The 22,601-nt window shown below is 31.2% G+C and overlaps 1 protein-coding gene across 2 annotated transcripts in view; it reads left to right on the top strand.

The window, feature by feature from the left end:
* The first annotated feature begins 1,983 nt into the window (after window positions 1-1,983).
* Window positions 1,984-22,601, top strand: part of LOC147077604 (alpha-N-acetylgalactosaminidase) — a 46,724-nt gene continuing 26,106 nt past the window's right edge. The window contains exons 1-2 of one of the 2 annotated variants that reach the window (XM_085940113.1): window positions 1,984-2,424; window positions 5,323-5,497. In XM_085940113.1, the coding sequence (XP_085796239.1) occupies window positions 2,252-2,424; window positions 5,323-5,497 (348 nt within the window). In that variant the 5' untranslated portion in view covers window positions 1,984-2,251. The remainder of the gene's footprint in view (window positions 2,425-5,322; window positions 5,498-22,601) is intronic. The other variant, XM_085940112.1, reaches the window with a different exon arrangement.

Raw genomic sequence — 22,601 nt, 5'->3', positions numbered from 1 at the left:
ATATATAGTGCCAACTGCTAAAAACAAAAAAGAACGTCAGTTTGACAGTATGACGTGACATTCGAAAAGTGCAGGCATGTGGAATATGATAAATACGTTCAAAACGTCATGCAGGTGCAGATGCAGTGAAGTTCTACGTGAAGTGCGCTCATTCTTGTTTTAATGATTATGGCAGATTTTTCCAACTGACGATGTTCGTTTAAAGATTCAAAATGTGCTACGGGATGGGAGCATCAGTCTGATAAGATTTTAAACATCAGAAATAACGACATTACACACTTTTCCTCCCGTAGCGGCAGCCCGTGACAGCAGACGACAAGCACGTGACATGCACCTCAATATGGGAGAGCCTTTAGAGGCAGTTCCAAGAATTCTAAATTTGAAAAATCGGAGGAATCGTTTATTTTAATCCAGTCATCAAAGAAAACAAATGATAGTCTCATAATAGTTTGACAGTGCGGTAATATCATGTCAAACCATTAATGTATTGAGAAATTTAGTGTGTTTCCAAGATATTTAAGGAATATTATAATATGTATAAGGTTCTGTAACTATGGCCCTCACATCCTGAAGCGGGGCCACAGGCGGGCCCCTATAACTAAGGTCAAAAGGGCAGTGTGATTTTATATACTTTAGTGTTATCTAAATGGTATCCCCAATGGAACCTCAGGGTTATCATAGTACAATTAAGGCCGTTCTGTGTATTTTAGAGATTTTTCGTATTTTTATAAACCCTCTTGAATTATTCAGTTTTCGGCACTCGGCTTTCAATTATGAGGTACTGATCGCGACCCCATTTTGTGGGACCTATTCAAGTAACATGCAATTCTGCAATATCTTTGATAAATAGCCATTTTTAATAGTCAGGAAACACACTAGGTAGAAATAATTAAAATAAATTTCTACGCGTGAATTATTATATTTAATTATATCGATCATCATAATTGTGTACAATATAATCACATATTTGCAAATGTTAATACACAGTAAAATAGCGCCGCAGACGATATTTTTTTTACAATCAAAGCAAATTTGTGGTCAGTCAACACACTAACGTTTATCTCGTTAACTGGTCGACCTGCCCCACCAGGCACCCTCTAATCCCGGGCCCCCAGGCTAGAGCCCTGTGAGCCCCTCTCTTGTGGTAGCAATGGCTATAACCTACTGTAACCTCAGGCAACATACACAATGAATCAACAAATAATATAAATATTATGGATGAGAAAGAAACATTACCTAAGTGTCGCTGATTGACAAATGAACGAGTTCATCGATGGGGTGCTCGGCAAAGTCAAGAGACGCTACAATGACCTCACCCCACCAGGCTGATGTATCAGATCACAGAAAAATAATTGAGCCTGAATCATGTAAACTTGTGAGAGAGGTGGTATGAGAATGTTGATAGGTGGTACTGACACCTGGTAATATTTGCTATATTATTATATTTAGCTTGTCAGACATAGTACAATAAAATATTATTGGTGCCTACATTTACTTGTCTGTAACTCTGAGGTCTGCAATAACAATAATCCAAAACCCACTTTTTCATATTATATTATATAAAAGTTTCACAGCATACTGATAATATATTATGTATTACAATAAATACTTACATAATATCACCGCCAAGAGCCTGTAACTATTATCGGGCTGACTCATAGAAATATGAGCAGGGTTGGCTACGAGACAATTTTATTGTCATCCTCTGACGACTTTTGACATCAAAGTTGAGTAGAATCGTTTAGCCATTATCATTCAAACTACTCCCCCCCTTTCTGAGATGACAATAGCTAGCATAACATAATATCTAGAATGTATTTTTGTATTACCTACGCTGTATAATATTATATGTGGCAGCTATAAAGCCACAGTAAGAGGTAAATACTAACTAATATTAAATAAATAAAATATGTATTTCAAACAACATACTAATGAGAAAATTCTTTTCTGTTTGTTTCAGATCCCGTTGAAGAAAACTGGAAAGATTCCTATTATTTTAGTCGGAAACTGTGATATTATTCTAATATATAACTTATCAATAATTAGGTATCTCTCATAACCTTTATCTTGAAGAAATAAACTAATACTTAGTCACAAAAATGAATATTACATAATTAATAAATAAGTTATTAAAATTGTGCAGAGTGGCATATTTTCAAATCAAAATAGTCATCACAATCTAGGATCCAATACGTCCATTAAAATTTGGACGTGAGGTGCGATTCCCCGTGTGATTTTGTTTTGTTTCAAAATGGTGTCATCTAGTGGCATGATGTGGAAACTGGCAGCCGTCTTGTGTTGTGTTTTCGTCAGCACAGACGCCTTAGAGAATGGCCTAGCCTTGACTCCGCCTATGGGGTGGTTGGCCTGGGAAAGGTTTCGATGCAACACCGACTGCAAGAGTGATCCGGACAACTGCATAAGGTAACTTTTTGTTTAATTTGCCATACTTGAATGAACAAGATTGACAATAGCTATGTGTATCTCTTAGGTCAGGCATGTCCAACTTCATATAGGCTGTGATCTATCAGTACCAAACCTGCCAGTTATCTACTACACTCTCACGTTGTCATTCTTTAACTTAAACAAACGTATTATATTGAGGATATCAACGCATCTATTCTATACAGAAGACTGCTATAATCCGCTATCGGCGGCTATCGAGGGTAGTTTTTCATATTTTTGTATTGAAAGTATTATAATTTTTAAAATAGGTTTACAAAGTGTATAAAAATTTTAAAGCAATAGTCCTTAAACGAATTAGAATGTCCATTTTTGATACCTTATTTTTGTACCTGGGATTTATAGCTATTTAAAAAAATAATCTTATGTCATTAAAATTTGTCTTTATTCGGTCCCAATATATTGTTATTCGTGAAATCCTGTCTTTTTTTTATTACAACGTTTTTATTAGGTCGTATTCTTGTTTGTCCGATGGTTATCCAGTACAAATCTTGCAATCGATTTTTAACTAACTTCCCGACTAGTTATACATTTGAAACTTTTAGAATATATCTTAACATAATGCCAATGTATTCTTTTAATACTTTTAGCCACCTTTAAGTAGAATTGAATTCATTTTCAGTTAATTCTGTTTTGTATGAAAAGTTATTTCGGAAGAAATCCGTAATCCAATCCACTATTGTTGGTTGCTAAGGGGTGGTCCTAGCAACTAAATTATTAATATATACGTGCATTACTATGGAAATCAAAATGACATTTCAGTATTCTATATTTGTTTGTTTGTTGCAAAATAGCAAAAAAATGATTTGTTGACAATCGCCTTATTTGTCCTAATTTATTAATACATAGAATTGTCAAGTTTATATGATTCAACAGAAAATTTAAAAACGTTAATTTATCAAAAAGTTTTTACGTAAAAGTTTTTTTATCTTGTAGTTATTTTTATTGATAACAGTTTTTAAGTTGGTACTACTAGAGTTGACTTTAGGTAGTGAGATTAATTTGTTATTTGAATACATCATAATATCTTTGACACATAACGTCACTTTTAATATCATCAAACTTATTAAATTACGCTTATTAAACATTCCATTACAATAATAATAATAATAATACAGAGAGTACGAAGGGCAAACAGACATTGATTTTTCTTTGCATAGTGATATTATTATCATTGGTATGAACTAAGATCATCGACAGAATGTTAAAAATAATTATATATAACATAAAGTCATCAATAGTGTACTTATTCCCACTGTGTTCTCATCTGCATGATTATTAGAATTATGTCATATTATAATTGTAGTTAGGGATTGCAATACCGAATGAATTTATCAATACCGGTATTAGTTACAACATAATTATAGAAAAATATAAGTACTTTATTTTTAGTACTTTACTTTAATAAATATTGCTATTAAAATCTATTTGAAACATTATTTTGTAGTAACCTTAAGTACTTACCTACATTTATTAAGTAGGTTCACCTTTATAAATACGTATAGATCATAATATTGAAGAACTGCTGATTTATACAAATACTATAAGGCCCGTTTCAGACGGAACACTGGTGTCGCACTCGATATAATATAGGACGTTTTTGTATTCGAATAAAGGGGCCTTTGTATTATGTTTATGAACGCCCTAGAGCTAATGAGTCAACGCGTGTCCGGTACACCTTTCCGTCGGCCGCTACATTCTCAAGCCGCCGATACACTTGTTTTTATTACAAGTCCGAGTGCAGGAAAATCTCTCGCAAATTCAACGCTTGTTGGATGTACTATCAACATTCGATCAATAGTTATAGAATAATTATTGAAAATTTTTACCATGAATGTTTTAACAATTCTATACGTATATTTGTGGGATTTTGTTTTACTGTTATTTAACTTTTGTTGGGTTCAGTCAATATATTTGCTTTTTGGCATCATGAAACTTATACACTAAATATAATATACAATAATATAGTAGTAATTAATGAAAATATAACATTAAATTCATTTTCGAAAAATATAAACGTGTATGCTTTCTTAATACCGAAAATACCGGTATTTTCGATTTTTGAAAACGGTATTTCGGTATCAATAAATAATTAAATAGCGGTTTCGAAATACCGGTATTGCAATCCTTAATTGTAGTATACCTACTACGTTCACCATTAAATTTTAAGTATTTTCAAGTTTCTCCCCGCAGTATCTTCAATTATAAATTTATTTTCACATATTATAATCTCAAACGTTATTAATTATGTGTCCGGTAAATTGTACATAAATAGTTGTACCTACACATTTATATAGTTTCAATATTGAAATAAGAAATTAATATTGAAACTATATAAACACAATATACTTATAGATACAGATGTTTATAAAATGCGTAGTAATTGCCACTCGGCGAAATGCTGGATTGAAGAACGTGTCATATGGTCTAAATGCTATTATGTCATCTGTTATTTGAATAAATGTTGACGACCGTAATGTATATTATATACAATTTACATATAATCAAATAATCCTAGGCGACATTTTAGTTTACTTTTGTAACAAGGCAAATTTCAATATAGTAAAAGTGAACCATATTATAAATTAAAGGAAGAGTTCATATTAATAATAACAACCCCAATTCGAATATATATATTTATGGCACAATATCCACCAGATAAGTCTTTCCTACGAGTTGAGTTAAACATTTTAGAAAATCCCAAAAAAGATCTGAACGCCATTTCTCAGAACTGGGTTTGGTGACATAGTATCATATATTATGATTTCAATATGTATAACAATTACTTATCTATATACTGCCCATAACGCAAATATAGTTCTTATACCCCTAAAAAACATGTAACACCGTTTTCACTAGCGATCGTCTCTTTCGAACGATGACTGATCTGCTGGTGTCGGAAGGCTATGCCAGAGCCGGCTACGAGTACATCAACGTCGATGACTGCTGGCTGGAGAAGGAGAGAGACGCTTATGGACAGCTGGTACCAGACAGGACCAGATTCCCTTACGGCATGAGGAGTTTGGCAGACTATGTAAGTGTACATCATTTTACTTTTGTTTCTATTCGTCTTACTAGCTTATCTACTGAAGTATCTCGCATGTCCAATATTTCACGAAATTATAGATCAATAATTATAACCGACACTCTCGTAGATTGATAGCTTCAATCTCAACATTTAATACAGTGGAAAAATTAATACTATTATAAGGTGTTATTTTTAATATTGTATAATAATATTTACTACCTATTATTTTCATATTTTCATCAGCCTCTATGTACCTTGTAAATCATGGCGTCTGAACGTATAATATAACATTTTATATTTTTTGCAATCACTGACCCCAGGTGGAGTCAACAAAAACTAAAAAACAATAATAGAGTAAAATACATACAAAAGGAAAATGTATAAAACACTGAAGGTTCCGCAACCCCCATATTTGCAAAGGTTCACGTCCCGTTACGCGGCTCTTAATATTTGAAATCAAGGGTTTTCCGTTCAAAAATAATTACATTTACAGCTCTGGTGCACTGATGCATTTTTTAAAAATCAATACAAAGTTTGTATATTTTATAAAACTAAAATAACAAGCAGGTAGACAACGAGCTGAAAATAATACGCTTTCATACAAAAAAGCCTCAATGCAGTCTTCTCTTCTCTTCGAATACAATAGTCATATTTTTATTGACGTTCTATATTTTTATTGTTTATTGTGCTTTCACGAATACAATCCGGTAGACAATGTAAGTATAATATTTTAGCAAGAGCAAATCGCAGTGAGGTGCATAGGTTATCGTTATAGTCACGTCGCTAGAAATTTGGTGATTAACACTCTATTGTTTAAAATATCAATTATCTCATATTAAACTCTCACTTGTTTTGTATTCAGTGATTAATTAGAGTTTTATAAATCATATCAAGGTAATGTGTTTAAAAAACAAATGTACTTTACTGTAACTATACGATAAGAATGAAATTAAATTTTATATAGATTATAGGTTAATAAATTTCTGTATGATAGGTCACAGATTCTTAAACCTGTTATCGCTCGTAACCTCGTTCTTTTATAATATTATTATTTTTTGTTCATCGGTAAATTATGCATTATAAAATGACTAAAAAAATAACATTTTTGGAATTCACATTTACGAAGTTCAGATAGGCACATATCATTTTCAAAATTATGTTTCATATCCGACACCATACGTTTTTTCCGTCAATCTGTCACACATTATTTATTTTATAGTTTAAAACTTTCTATATGCTCGATATGTTAGTACTGCACTGAAAATATCTGTCAAACTATTATGAGAGTGTCATATCATTTGGTTTCTTTCGCGACACGATTAAAATAGACGATTCCTTTATTTTCGCGTCAGTCTAATAATATTCAAATTTAGAATTTGCGTTTATGTTGTATGTTTTCTCTCTCACCTTAACGCTTTTAATACGTCTTCAGCCGTATTAAAATCGGGTAACAGATAAATATACGCCGCAGGCAAAAAATGCTCGCTGTAAATCAATAAATGTTGTTCATATTTACCAAACCGTACAGTTAACCCGATTGCTAATTTGATCGTATCCGAATATTTGTCTTTTTTTAGATTGATTGAAAAACTATGCAACGGCGAAATATTTCTTTACTTAAAATTTCAAAATTAACTTTCATTTTTATTCGAATTCAATGAATAGTGTCATGTTTTATAATTGGATCGTATAAATCTTTATTAAACTAAGTGTTATTTTTTGTTAAAATCGGACTACCAGTGCATTTAAAAAACTATATAGTGTTTTCACCTATTCTACTTCTTTAAGCGGTCTTTTCTACGCTTATGTAGGTTGACAATAATCAAAGTGGTCTTTACCACTGAGACCGTGTCCTGAACAACAAGGTTCTGCTATTATGCAACAATTTCCTCATCTGCCCTTGGTTCTATACCAATTTTAATAGTAAAGACAAATAAGCGTTTTCAAATTTAAAACATAATTTCATTATTTTGGCAGAACAGTGCTTATAAAGACATCCCTTATAATGTGTCATCGCACAATATAAATTGTATAGTAAGGCATTTTCTATATACTTACAACAATATGAAAAAATATTTGTTTCAGCTCATTTGACTAGGTATACCTACGGAATAATTAAATTATTATTTAATTGTAAATATGTGTATATACAGGTGAGTATCTAATTCTCCTAAATATAACGGGGCATCAAATATAACGCGACCAATAATATTATGTATATTTTTTGAACAATATGTAAAATATTCCAATTCAAAAATAAACTCTATCGCATCCCATCTAAAGTGGTATTAACATAGTTTATCATAAACTGCATCCATAAAGAAGCCTTCAAATGAGAAGTTATATTTTCACCCGGAAATGTCAGCAAATCCGTATTCAAACCACATTTTGTTGTTTCACATTAGTGTTGAATGAGTAGTTTTCTTCTAGTTTGAATATAAAAGCGAGCGCTTTTCACACAACAATATTTTTAGTTATAGAAAACATCGTGTTATATTTGCAACAAGTTTACAATTGTGCGAGAGCAACAAGAAATCTTCGATGGAAAAAACAGTAGGTACTACTTATATATTGTTCGTCCAAATCGCGACTCCTAGGGCGTAATGCTCAATTCGTACTTACCACAAACTTACAGTAAAATTGGTAAATAGCCGAAATCCATCTATTAACTATAGATAATCATAGACTACTTTTGTTATGAACTCGCCCCCTTGCCCCCCTTCTGTATTTCCATTTACCGCTGACAGCTGCTGTCAAAATACATTTACGTGTCTTTAAAACGGCCAATACACTCAAATTCATTTAACAATTGATCTCAATATGGATATTGAACAACTATTAAATATCCGTGACATTTAATACGACATATTTTCCTTTACTTTCTTGATTCGGTACATGTTTTAATTTAGTAAAACCGATTATCGAATTGAAATGTCAGTGTCAATGAATTATGAATTAACTTTTCTTATTCAGATTTAGATATTTATGTAATATTAAACCAATAGATAGGTAGTTGAAATATATAAGTACTTAGTTACCTACACACCAACATGGTAATATTAGTTTTAATCACTCTATATAATTATTCACATCATGGCATATTTGTATTAATTGTAAATGACAAAATCTGACATTTCAACGGCAAGTGTTACCGTATCGGGAAAAACATGGGTCAAAAAATAACTTATATTATTCACTAATTGCGGAGACATTTAATCTTTTTAATTAAATATTAATTGTGTATTTATAGTTATTGAATTTATTTTGTATATTTTTCATATTTTTGTCATCGTTTAAAAATTACAAAATAATTTACCTAAATTATGAAAAAGAGAATTTTTATATATGGTAATATTTTCAATAGAAAAACAGAACGAAGCTATTGCAGATTTGGTGGACCATAGACAACTCGATCATAACTATGAAAGGCTTTCTGGATAGTGTTTTGTTGTAATTATGACAGACGATTGAGCATCGCGCTCCTAGTTTAAGTAACACAGTGGTAGACATATTCAGTTAACCGTCAATTAAGCACTGCGAAATCTCACCATTTATTTCGGGTTTCGTTTTCATTGTACACATTATGACAGTTCTCAATTTTGATGGAAAGCAAAAAATAAACATAAACCATCACCTGATCGATGTGAAAGTATTAAATCAAGACGTAATGACATTTAGTCTGCGGCGTATTTGTTGATTCAATCATCGCTTGCGGTTGGCAGAGCCCATGTCGTGTCGTGATATACCAAGCGCTGGAAAATTGCTCACACCCAGGGAGAAGAAACCATAGATAACAACAATGATGACAGACTGCGGCTTCTGTGTTAAAAAACTAACAAAACCTACGTAGGTTCATATTGTATGTATAATTTCACACAACATATTATAATTTTATAAAATCCTGCCAAAATTATAGAAAACGATTATTACCACGTTTTTCTTAGCTCGTATTCTTGTTTGTCCGGTGGTTGTTTATCCAGTACAAATCTTGCAATCAATTTTTAACTAACTTCCCGACTAGCTAGACATTTGAAACTTTTAGAATATATCAGAACACGATGCCAATGCATTCTTTTAATAATTTTAGCCATCTTTAAGTAGAATTGAATTCATTTTCAATTAAGTCTGTTTTGTATAAAAAGTTATTTCGGAATAAATCTGTAATCCAATCCACTATTATTGGTTGCTAAGGGGGTGGTCCTAGCAACCAAATTATTAATATATACGTACGTTACTATGGAAATCAAAATGATATTTCAGTATTCTATATTTTTTTTGTTTGTTGCAAAATATCAAAAAAATGATTTGTTGGCAATATGACATTTCAGTATTCTATATTTATTCATTATTTCTATCAAGTACAATAAAAAGTTTTTATTAATGCATAGAAATGTCAAGTTTATATGTTTCAACAGAAAATTTAAAAACGTGGTATATAAAAAGCTCTTTTTATCTTGTAAATATTTTATCAATACAAATAGGTACATTTTATTTTCCTTATTTTATTTATTGCAAAAAAGAGTTTTTCAGCTAACAACAAATTTAATGCTGTTCTTATTTTAAATACAATACGTTGGAAAAATAAACTGACATTAAAATTAACTAGTTTAAGCTTGAGATACAAAAACGTCGTTTACGACAAAATATTGAATTGTCGACTTATTGGTTTTTAGAAAAAGAAGCCGCAGTCTGTCAACAGTTTTTTTTAACTATTGAAACGTTTACCCTACAAATATTTATATTTCTCTTCTTTTTTTGTTTTTTCCACGTCAGATCTTAAAATGATCATGTTATGGGCCTCTACATGGTGGAGGTTTGTATTTAAAAAAAATGTTTTTACGATAAATGGGTGTTACACACTTGCTCATTATATTAGATTCATACTCTGACTTCAAACACACATTGAAAAACAATAGGTGTATTTTCCAGACCCATGACTCGCACCTGTGACCCCGAGATAATAAGCCGACGCGTTAGCCACTCGGCCATCGTGGTCTCAATTATCATATCAATTCTCTAAGATGTCACCGTATAGTGAGACTTCTTTCTCAATGTAAATACGCAATGAAACTGTTTCTGACGTCTTTTTGGTATTTGATTACCTCACTGGCTGGAAATCCTGCACAGACCGCTGCTGAGGTTCTAGAGTGTCAATCTAGTTCGTAATTGAACCCAAAATCATAGAATTTAGAGTATTCCCATCCCTGGGTGCCATTTCAGAATTATTTCATTTGTTTTTTTAACAAAAATAGCCAAATTTTCTCATACAATTCAAATTATTGATAAAAAAATAACTCATTGGAATTTACGGTTTAAGTCATATTACGACAATTACGATGTTAAATTATGAAAAGGCAGTTCAAATGAAATTTAGAAGACATTAGATACCAATAATCTGATACTCATTGTAATAATGCAGATTGTAGCTTGGAATAAAAACACTGTTTTTCTATTAATCCCGGAATCCTCAGATTTAATTAATACTAATTCCAAAATACTGGTTATAACCATTTCATTCGAGATTATAGTCTCCAGTATGTACATAACATGTACCTATATTATAGTTTTTTTCCATATTAAGCCTGCCTGTTTACGATCACTGACATACAGATCAGTCACCTATACATAAGTAATTAGCCACTTCTGTGTACATGGCATATTGAATATATTATTTCACTACTGTTTGCAGCAAGTAATTGTATCTTATAAATTGCAAACCAGCCGGTTCTAAAAACAGATGTTTCGAAACTGATCTTTGATTTATTTTGCTGATAGAAACTTTTCGTATTATACTGGTTGGGAATCTGGATCCCATATAAGGAATACTTATATTAACAATGAGTGATAACTATTAATTAAAATGATTTTATGATAATGTTATGTCTCACATTTTAAATTTCCATGTAATTTGGCGGCCGTAATTTCGAGTAAAGCATGCATATCGAAGCGACCTTCAATATCGCGACTATACTGAAATTAAATTTGATATAATTAAAAAGAATTTTAAGTTAAGTATAAAAAATGGTTTTTTCAGAAAACTCGACATGTTTTTAAATAAATATACAATACAGTAAAATCATAAATATAACTCTAAAATATTATGTATTATACGTTTATTATTATATTAAATTTATCATATTTACTTGTAAGTTTCGATTAAACCACAAAATTAAATAATAAGTAGTGATTTAAAAGTTAACAAAAGACTCACATTCACATTTTATTTTTCAATTTGTGTTTGGACCTAGCATATATACCAAATATATTGCGTGGATGGCTAAAATCTATTCATCGTAACAGCAAATATCTCGTCTACTTTGTCGAGGACCATATTATGATTCTCATAGAATCTAACATTGTGATATGTGATAATAAAAATAATATATTGTATTTCATGTATCTTCTCGGGTTGCTTTATTAGTTTCGATAATGATGCTGTAAACATAAAAATATCAGCAAAATTTATATTCACACAAATACAATTTATCATTTTTACCAACATGAGCAACATGCGACAGGTAGGCGTTTGATTGCATTATTCACAGCGAGAAACATCCCACTATAAATACTGATATGAGAAATAATTATTCAAGTATATTGCTTACCGTAGTATATTCTTGGGTTTTCACCGTGTCTCCTTCTACCTTCTTTACTCGAAGTTTCGGGCTCGTTGCAGAGGCCATTATCAAGAGATCATCAAGAGATTATCTCTTGATAATGGCCTCTGCAACGAGCCCGAAACGTCGAGTAAAAGAAGGTAGAAGGAGACACGGTGAAAACCCAAGAATATACTACGATAAAAAACAACCGTGAAAGCCTCAAACATTATATATTGCTTACAATGGTGCCAACTGAAGTACAACTACAAATAATTACACAAGAGTTTCTAAGGAGTAATGCCATTGCAATGAAGTATAATTAAAAATACATAATAATTAAGTTCTGAGGATTGAATGAACACAAGTGCACAATGTAACCAAACTGGGAAAATCGACTTTAAAGTTAATAGTGCGTTTGTAAGCTCTACATAATTGTTTTCATTATTCTATAATTATTAAGAGCATACATAAGTGAAACGGCAAATAATTTTCAACAGTAGGTGGAACGAAATTTCACAGTCGTCGCCAATCGGAGACTAACAGCGAGGTGTGAGCATGTCAATTTGTTTTGTGATGGTGTCGGAGGAATATATTTTTAAGTCGTGTAAAGATGACTAAAACACGTTCCGCATGTACTTGAAAAAGAAAACATGTCAATGAATATACTATTATTATTACGAATATAATAATAAACCTTACACTGAAAGGACGCATGTTGATTTTTTATGACAAATTATATTTCGTTCGGCTCGCGTCATTTGCACAATCCGCGCATTGCCTAGTCACGGTATTTTTAGACCATGCCTCAGCTGAAGTATAGCCTTAAGATATTATTCTCAAATACATACTCCAATATTACCATTCTAAGAAAACATATGTATTTACTTATGTTTATAAATGTGTTTAGTGTTTTTCTACATACTTTTATTTTTCAAAGGAAAGTAATCAATGGCATCGATGAAAATGCTTAAAAATTTTCATATATGCAGTAAGGTTTCACGTTTCAGTTATATATTATTTGTACTAAACCCTTAAATATTAATCTGGTTAAAGTGGTTCATTGCTTTACTTTTATAATTTCGCAAGGAAAATATTATATTAAAACCATCGCGTAAAAAATTCATTACTGAATTAGAATAAGTGCAAAATAATAAATCAAATTGCTGGTCCAATTAATTTAATACCAGTGAGTATGCAAAAAAATCCACTCACACAAAAAGGATTTTGATGTTTTGTTATTTATTTAAATTGTGTCGAATAATAAAACATTCTATTGTTGACATATTTTATTAATACACAAATATGTCAAAAAACCATACATTTAAGGCGTTTAATACTTAAACAGGTTCTCCCACGATAAATCTGAACTTGGCAAGTTGTTAAGTACAATATCATTGTGTAACCAATGTCGCTTTGCAATACCTTCATAAAGCCTCTTGGATTTATCTGGTAACTGGTTATGTATAGTAAAAGTGTTTGTCATTCGTGGCCAATTCATTAGTTTGCCATATTATATTAAAAGTTCAAAGTTTAAACTGTAGGTTTAAACTGTCAGAGACATAAATTTCAATCCCACAAACATGCAGTTTTAATTGTGTATACCTATTTCAGTGGGTTTCAGACTTGTTCGTCTTGTAACGCCATTTCTAACTAAATATTTTTACACGGTGCCCTTAAAATCAACAATTAGTAGAATGAGCGAGCATATTGTTCTCTAAATTGTTTTTCAATGTTTGAAACAATCAGCCTTTAAGTAGACTCAAAATGTCGCCCCATATTATTTGTAGTTACAAATTTGATGTAAAGGCTTTCTATTTAAAATAAATATGCCCCCAAGAATTTTTCAAATTCTGATATAAGTCGTTAAGTGCTGCAGGCGAAAAATTGTCAACGCCACGGAATCTACTTTAAATATATATATTATTTAAATTTCTTCCTTAATTTGACACCTCCAATCAACACAATACGTCCTCATAGCCAGGCGAGACGTATCTATCGCTACCCACATTTTTTCAGATTTAGAATTTATGTCTTCTCTTATATTATCTTCCTGAAAATGTTCATTTAAACCAGTTGCTAACGTGAGATTAGTGTTTTCACAAAAAAAAAATATTTTGTGTGAGAAAGTGATCGAAGTTACAAATAGATGGGATTTATTAGTTGTGATTGAATAACCGCCAGTTGTATTAAGATTGTCTGGAATATACCTAATACATTTTTGTTCGGGCGCCGCGGTGTATATTGAAATTTAAATTATTATACTGACAAAATTAAGGATGAAGCTGCTTATAATAACAATTATGATACAATATGTTGTTACCACACTCACGTGAGTTATTATAATATATTTCCTGAATGAAAATTCTAAATTATTTCCAAAAATTATAGCACTCATTTCCACGAGATTTTGTAAAAAAAACTGTCACTAAAATACAAGTTATGCAATGATAATTGCAAATAATTGTGTAATAATTATATACCTATGTATTATAAATTCTTCGGAAATACTAATCATTTCCTACAAATGGCGTCAAAATGTCAACACAGTCTTGCACGAGAGCACATTATTTAGTGGGACAAGGAAACACAGTCAACATTTTTTAGTCAAATTAACTTTAATCGCACAGTTCAATTCTAATAGTCTATCTTTTGCGTAAAAAAAACAGTATATTTTAAATAATATAGGCATTAAAGAAAAATTCTCATTCTTACTGATATAGCTTTAATCATACACTTAATATGAAAGTGGAGTTTAATATGGTCACCATGTGCAATGGTTAAATTAACTGCATGGTAGATTCATTTGTAGTAAACATCACGCTTTAAGATGTTGCTACCACAGTACCTCGAGAGCCTAGCGCTCGCGTTTTACGCGCGAGAGATTATACGCCGCGAGTGCATATGGAAGGCTCAATGAGGTCGCCTTTAATCTCGAAAGCTCTGTCAAATTGCGCAATCTGGACAGGCTTAAAGTTGTTCGACCATCGTGCCTAATATCCATTTCTCGTAAAAATAAAAATCTGTTAATACAACCTTCAACTCTCTGGGGTTCCATTTGATCTTATTAGGATCGGACACAATCAAAAAAAATAAATGGTTTTAAAGGTGAAGTTTAGTTACTATACGATTGTACAATAAACACATACTTACATAGTTTTATTACGTAATTATATATTGATAAAGTTTGAGGATGTGGACCATTTACAGCATCTATGGACCGCACGCCACTGGTAGATATATACTTTAATTATAGTCCAAAGTCCTTGGTCCTATACTCTTAACTAAACAAATGTATTATAGCTTTCCGTATATGGCAAAATGATAAAGTATCAATGCAGCGAGTGGGTATATTATGCATTATTGTTATAAATTATAATATAACATGACATGCAGTAAAGTTATTACTGACAACAATATCGGCGTCACTGTCACTAAACTTGTCACACTTTTGACAATGAAAACAAACGAGAAAGTCGAAGTTTAGAATGACAATATGCAAATCTGACATTAATATTTCAACGGTGCAATAAGAACGACATTGAAATTGAAATTGACTTTGTACGTTCGACGTGATTTTTATTAACTACTATACCGTGACTAATGGTAAGCGCCGTATCTAATGCGTAAACATAATTTGATCTTGAATAATATAATCTATATACCTACTTGAACTTTCATAATATGTTGTAAATTATCAGAGAGGTATATACCAAACCAGTGGTCGGCGTCCAACATACAGTAAAGTTCCATATAATTGTTTTAAAGCATTGGTCACTCTATAATGTCACACTATATTAGATTACTTTAATTGAAATGTCATGAACGTATACAATAATATTTAAACATTATTGAACCCACAACATAGCTTGTGTATATTGTCACTTTTTCTCCTCGTATTCTTACTTACTTCTTACGTATATCTTATTATTTATGGATGCCTTCATCATGAACGAGAAATAGAAAATTCGGTTCGGCAAGTGACATGCCATAAAGATTGGACTATAGTGACTTCATTTGAGTTCAACTTTGAAGTTACACTTCAGTATTTAGCAGTTGTATTTTTTCTCTATTTAAGTACTTAGAGCAGAATTGTTTTAAGTCAAATTAGGCTAAATATTATTTAAATTTCATTAAGTACCTTCGGTCGATAGTATTAATATTAAATATTATTTGTATGATTATGTTCCATTCATTTTTTGAGTCTATTCATAAGAGAAAGGCGAAATTTTTAAAACAGTAAAACCGTAAGTACATTAACATCAATGGCGTGAAAAATATCAAATTGCGCTTTCCCATAAGTATTATTTTTTAGATAAGATAGTCTTGCTCTCAAGTACAGATATTTTTCATCGCTGAGAATGTGTGCCCATAGTAATGCGTTATACTAAAAACAGTTAAAAGAGCAAAAATGTGACTTTTTCATACAAGAAAATCTGTCTAGGATTTTTAGTTAGCGCATTAGCACTTTCGCTCAATTTCAATTTTCAGCACTGTTAAATTCGATAAATTTTAAATCCAAATCCCTACTCAATGTTCAAAACTTTTAAACAATTTTTATGTATTTTGTAACTGTCATTATTATCAGGCTACATAATATAATTATTATATAAACATTGGCGAGTCTTTTCGCAAATCATTGAATGTGCTTGAAACCTTTTTTGCAAAGTTCATTCATAATTCAAAATTTAGTTTACAAAAATGTGATTACGTAAATAGTATAGCGTCCAAAGTCTTTTTCAAATTTGGAAAATTTTAAAAACTTCAATTAACCGCCATTCTCTAACCTAGGCCGTGCCACCAAAAATCCTTCCGTGTGCCATAGGTTGCCGTCTACGAGACTAAAACACATAGTCTACTGCTGAAATACATAATATATATGTCGTCAACGAATATATTCATAAGTGATAAAGGCTGACACTAAAAGGAGAACGATTTTTACAATAATGTTTATCTAAAATTCCTGGAGCTTTTCAGGTTAAGTATTTTCAACGAAGATTGCCACAATTTTACAACGTTTTTATTATGACGTATTCTTGTTTGTCCGGTGGTTGTTTATCCAGTACAAATCTTGCAATCGATTTTTAACTAACTTTCCGACTAGCTAAACATTTGAATATATCAGAACACGATGCCAATGCATTCTTTTAATACTTTTAGCCATCTTTAAGTAGAATTGAATTCATTTTCAGTTAATTCTGTATTGTATGAAAAGTTATTTCGGAAGAAATCCGTAAAAAGTAAAACACTATTATTGGTTGCTAGGGGTCTGGGGTCCTAGCAACTAAATTATTAATAATATATACGTGCGTTACTATGAAAATCAATATGAAATGTCAAAATGACATTCCAGTATAGCTAGTCAAGTCAAGTTTATATGATTCAACAGAAAATTGAAAAACGTTGTATATAAAAAGTTCTTTTTATCTTGTAATTATGTAATCTTGTGTACATATGCAGTCTTCAATAAAACATAGTTAGGTCGATCTGTAAGTAAACTAACGTTTTAACAGACTTTTTATAAGGAATAATACTTATTTCTAATTAAATCCATGCTCTAGCTACAATCTAGATGTAAATATAATATACATGGACAATGACGAGCGCTTTACCAATTCTGTCACTGCGGGTCACAATAACTAATTTTTGTTAAATGGTATTCATCATCAGCCGGGGTAAATCCACTGCTGGATGAAGGCCTCCCCAAGCTTCTTCCAACTCTCTCGGCCCTGTGTCATTCGCTGCCACGTATTTCCGCCGAACTTTACCAGTTCATCCAGCGGCTTTTAGGGCGACTCTGTGGCCGTTTCGTGCCCCTTGGGTACCACTGGATGCCAGCATTTGTCCAGCGGCCATCCTTTCGGCGAGCAATGTGCCCCGCCCATCTCCATTTCAGCTGTTTGACAACGTCTATTACATCGCGTACTCCTGTCTGCTTCCTAAACTATTCGTTTCTCTTACGGTCCTTTCGCGTGATGCCCTACATATACCTCTCCATGCCTCGCTGTGCGACTTTTAGCCTTTGGACATCTCTTGTGTTGAGGGTCCACGTCTCGCAGTCATACGTGAACACGTATAGCACATATTGGTTGAATACCCTACGCTTAAGACATAATGGTAGGTCACTCTTGAAGATACTATTCAGACGTCTGAAAGCACTCCATCCCAGCTTTGTTCTTCGAGCAATTGTTAAATGGTATATTATCATAAAAAGGGTGCATTTATTATTTGTAGAAATGTGTATGATATAATACAGTGCAGTACGGTACAGGAGAACTGCAAAGGCTAGAGCTCAATTTGGACTATAGCGCCATAGAAGAAAAAGAATGAAGTAACTTTACAATAATTATTCGTAAAATTTATGAAAATTAATAGTTACACATGTTTTTTTTTATATATACGTCTTTGTTATTTTTTTGTTCACGAATATGAATTAACTTTCTCCCCTGTTAATATTTATGTTTTAACGAATTTCCTTTCCCAGCAACAGTTAAGTACCTACATAACGCTTTAACAGAAATTAATATTTACTATCAGCGTGTTTTCACTTTCAAAATAAATAATTGCATACATTTTACGATCCAGTTGTTTCAACGAATTACCTATATGAGAGCGGTGAAGTAGTAATACACGAAGTGGATGCGTAAATAATTTGTCATCTATTCCAGAGGTGTTGCAGTACTTACCTATTTTAACGACCACTTGACGTTTCCTAATAATCCATTGCTTTATCCAGGGCTCGAAATGGACTGGAACGTACCAGAGTGCCGTTCCTGTTCGTGAAATCGGTGGCTTTATCCAATCTGAGATTTTAAATACAAATCTTTTATATTTAATATGATGGGAAACAAAACATAGTCATTAAGTAAGTAGATTACAACATCGATTTCCAAACTGGGAGGCGCGGAGTGTTGCTAAACGAGGCGCGAAAAGTTTCACAATTCACTTAAAACCAGAATTCATATTTTCATACAGTGAAAGTGACGTGACAAATATTTATTTGAATATGTAGATGTTGAATTTATTTAAAATTGAAGAAAAAATTAATGTAGCCACAGGTTTTCAGTTTGCAAATGCATAGTTTATAAAACGGCCGCTAGTTATAAACTATACAAAAAAACAGTCCTATAAAAGGTTGTTTGCAAACCTGTCAATTTTATAATACCTCACTTCTACACTATTGTGAGGCGCACTGGCTATCGCGTGAAAAAATGAAGTCTGAATAAAAGGGTCAAATCATAATGTTGAAATTCGACGCAAGTTTGTTTAGGAACGATAATGTTGTTGTATTTGGTTGAAATTAAAAAAAAATGAGTGAATAAATCAATGCAAGGGCCACTAATGCATTCACTGATTTAAAAAGATAAAGTGAAGGCATTCATAAAAATTTGGAGCTTTGGAAATCAAAATTACAAAAAAAATAAGTTCGCCATGTATCCACATTTAAATTATTTCTACTTCAGATATATATTGAGGCAAGAAAAAATCTATTTACTGAGTTCTTGGTTAGTTTGATAATGCACTTTCAACATTATTTTATTAATAGTAAAAAAGTCGCCTGCGAAGCTGTTTTGTTTCAGGACTATTAAATATGTTTGAAAGATCTTGATCTCGGGCCCGCTTCAGGATGTGTGGCCCATGATAAAATATATTTGTCAATGAACGATATATATTTGGATTGACTACTATTGAAATTGATTCTGCTAATAAACAAGCACATTCACCGCATGAAAAACAAATTAATTTAAAAATGAATATATGTATAAGTACTTGGTAAAACCTTGTTTATTTTTTTTTAATTTTTGTATTAGTAAAACGTTGACTATTTAAAAATGTGTCTGTATTATTTAATGAAATAAAGGGGGGGAGGCGCCAAGATTAGTTTTTTTTTAAAGGGAGGCATAGTTACATAAAGTTTGGAAACTACTGGATTATCAAAATAATACATTTTGAATTTGAAAAGTTACATAATAATAAACATTATATCAGAAAATGCTCCTTACATGACGTGTAATATTGTGTTGGTTTCATAAAAAGACAATACATATGTATGCATTATTCTATACAACGGACAATAATAAATATATATACATCAATTTCGACATAATATGACGTGTATAATGTTTCATATAATTTAGTCTTGTTATTGATATTAAATGTAATGTAATGTTCCACTACCGTTACTGTAATTGTAATGCAATGTTTTTGAATAATCGGTGAACGAGTCTCCAGCGTTTTTACTGCGATCGAATCATATAAATCACTTCTATTTTGCGGATGTTTTCATGAACAATTCTACAATACTGATACATTTTTGATTGCGTTATTATTTTAATACTCATCAGTCATTAGTAAAACTAACAGTTGATTTTGTATTTAGTATAAATGTTGAAATGCTCACTCTAAGAATACTAATGTAAATAATTTATTCCTATTTTAATTGCAAACACGATATTCAAGGAGGTTTTAATGGATACCTCAGATATATTATCTAGCATTTAAAATAATAACTAACCCTAGCTACATATTAGAAATAGTCCATGAATGACTTCACACAGTTTTCAGTATTTATGACCCTTACACAAAGTACGTCAAAAATCTTTTAACTGTCTTTTAAAATACGTCAAATTCATATAAATACAATAAAAACAAAACTGCTTTCAAAAATACACAACTAAACTTAGTACATATGATATAAAATAATTCACTTAATTGAATAATGATTAGAACGGGCTTTATCCGGAAGATATTGCCAATAGCCTGTATATTCAAATATGTTTTTAAAAAATATGAATAATTCGGAAGAATTTTAGTATTTTTTAATTTTTTTAAATTATTTATAACCATGTCCTTGGTTTTTCGTATAAGGTGGTTGGTGGTAATTTTGAACAATCACAAACACCCAGGCTTTGAGAAAAACACATAAATATAGTGTCCTCATCGGGAATCGAACCCAGAACTCTCGGATGGAAGGCCAGCGCTTTACGCACTGCACCACGAGAGCCGCCCAATTTTGATTAACAGTATTGTACAATTTTATTAAATAACAAACAACCTAACCTAACCTAACCTAAACTACCTTTTGACAAAACTAATACATTTATGAGGGCCTAGTGGCGTAATTGTGCAATAAAATATAATTTAGTGGAAAAAATAGTTGTCCCCATCATGGTGATTACCTAATCAAAACAATGTTTGTTATTTTGAAAATAAAGATTTTTTATAAAATAAAAATACTCATCATAATAATATATCTTGATAAGTAGTTATTATGTGAATAACTGTAGAACTGTACATATTTTATTGTTTCAGTTGATAATGTCCATCTGCTGCAAATTGTTTGGATCAAGTTTAGTATCATCTTACACATCATTTTACTCTACAACATTCTAAATAGAAATAGTGTAGTAGAAATTTTATCTTTTGTTATTAAAAATGTGGTGACAATTTCTCTGTAAAAATATTGCTCTCTTGACTTTTACAGCGTAGTTATTGACCTAGATAAAGATCACCTAACGATTTCATTTATTCTAATAAAAATAGCAGCTTTGCAAGATTATAAATACAGTTATTAATTTCATATAATTCATATTTCGTTAAGAACCGTTAAGAGCAGACTGTTAATTTATTTAACTGCATTTCTAACTATTATTACACGGCATTCAGTAGAATCTGGATAGATGAATTAACGTTCGTCAGCTGAATTATTCTAACTCATATTTCAAATATTTTGAAGGAGAGTTTTTTAAACAGTCTACTTTAGTTATTTACCATTTATATATACAAATGTATACACCATTTTATTTATCAATAATCCTATTAAAATATGATGCGTACAATAATAATAAATTAATAATACAAAAATTCAGTAAGTTGATTCAAAGAAATCTCTCCTAAAAAATTAAAATGTAAGTAATAATAGTTCTGAATTCAGCTGCGTTGTCTACAATATATTGACAATAGTAGCTTTATTTATAAATATAGTTATATTTGAAAAAAAGTCTAAGGCGTTACAGTAAATAAATATAATTATTGTTTTCTTTTATTTTGTTAACTGTCAATAAATTCATGGTGGAACTGAATTATATTGTTGTTTTTATTTAATAAAACGCAATTTTTTTTTTGTGGTACTTATTCCACTTTTAATCAATAGATTAGGACCGTTGTTGAAAGCGTCCCTCTGAGGCGGACGAAACCGGTCCTAATCTATTGATTAAAAGTGGAATAAGTACCACAAAAAAATGTAATTATTGTGTTGTGTTTTTTTAAGGCTAGACTAAGCGACAGAGGAGTTTTTAAAAAGAAGTCACAATATTTGTATTTAAGCAATAATAATTACAAGATAAAAAGAACTTTTTATATACAACGTTTTTAAATTTTCTGTTGAATCATATAAACTAGACTTGACTAGCTTAAACGATCAAAATAATTGTACTTGATAGCAATAATACTGAAATGTCATATTGATTTCCATAGTAACGCACGTATATATTATTATTAATAATTTAGTTGCT

This window comes from Rhyacophila brunnea, unplaced genomic scaffold (genome assembly GCF_057557595.1).
Source record: "Rhyacophila brunnea isolate RB1 unplaced genomic scaffold, BYU_Rbru_1.0 scaffold_12, whole genome shotgun sequence".
In the NCBI taxonomy this organism is placed as follows: domain Eukaryota; kingdom Metazoa; phylum Arthropoda; class Insecta; order Trichoptera; family Rhyacophilidae; genus Rhyacophila; species Rhyacophila brunnea.
The sequence above is the reverse complement of the archived record's forward strand: the minus strand, read 5'-3'. Positions and strand labels throughout refer to the sequence as shown.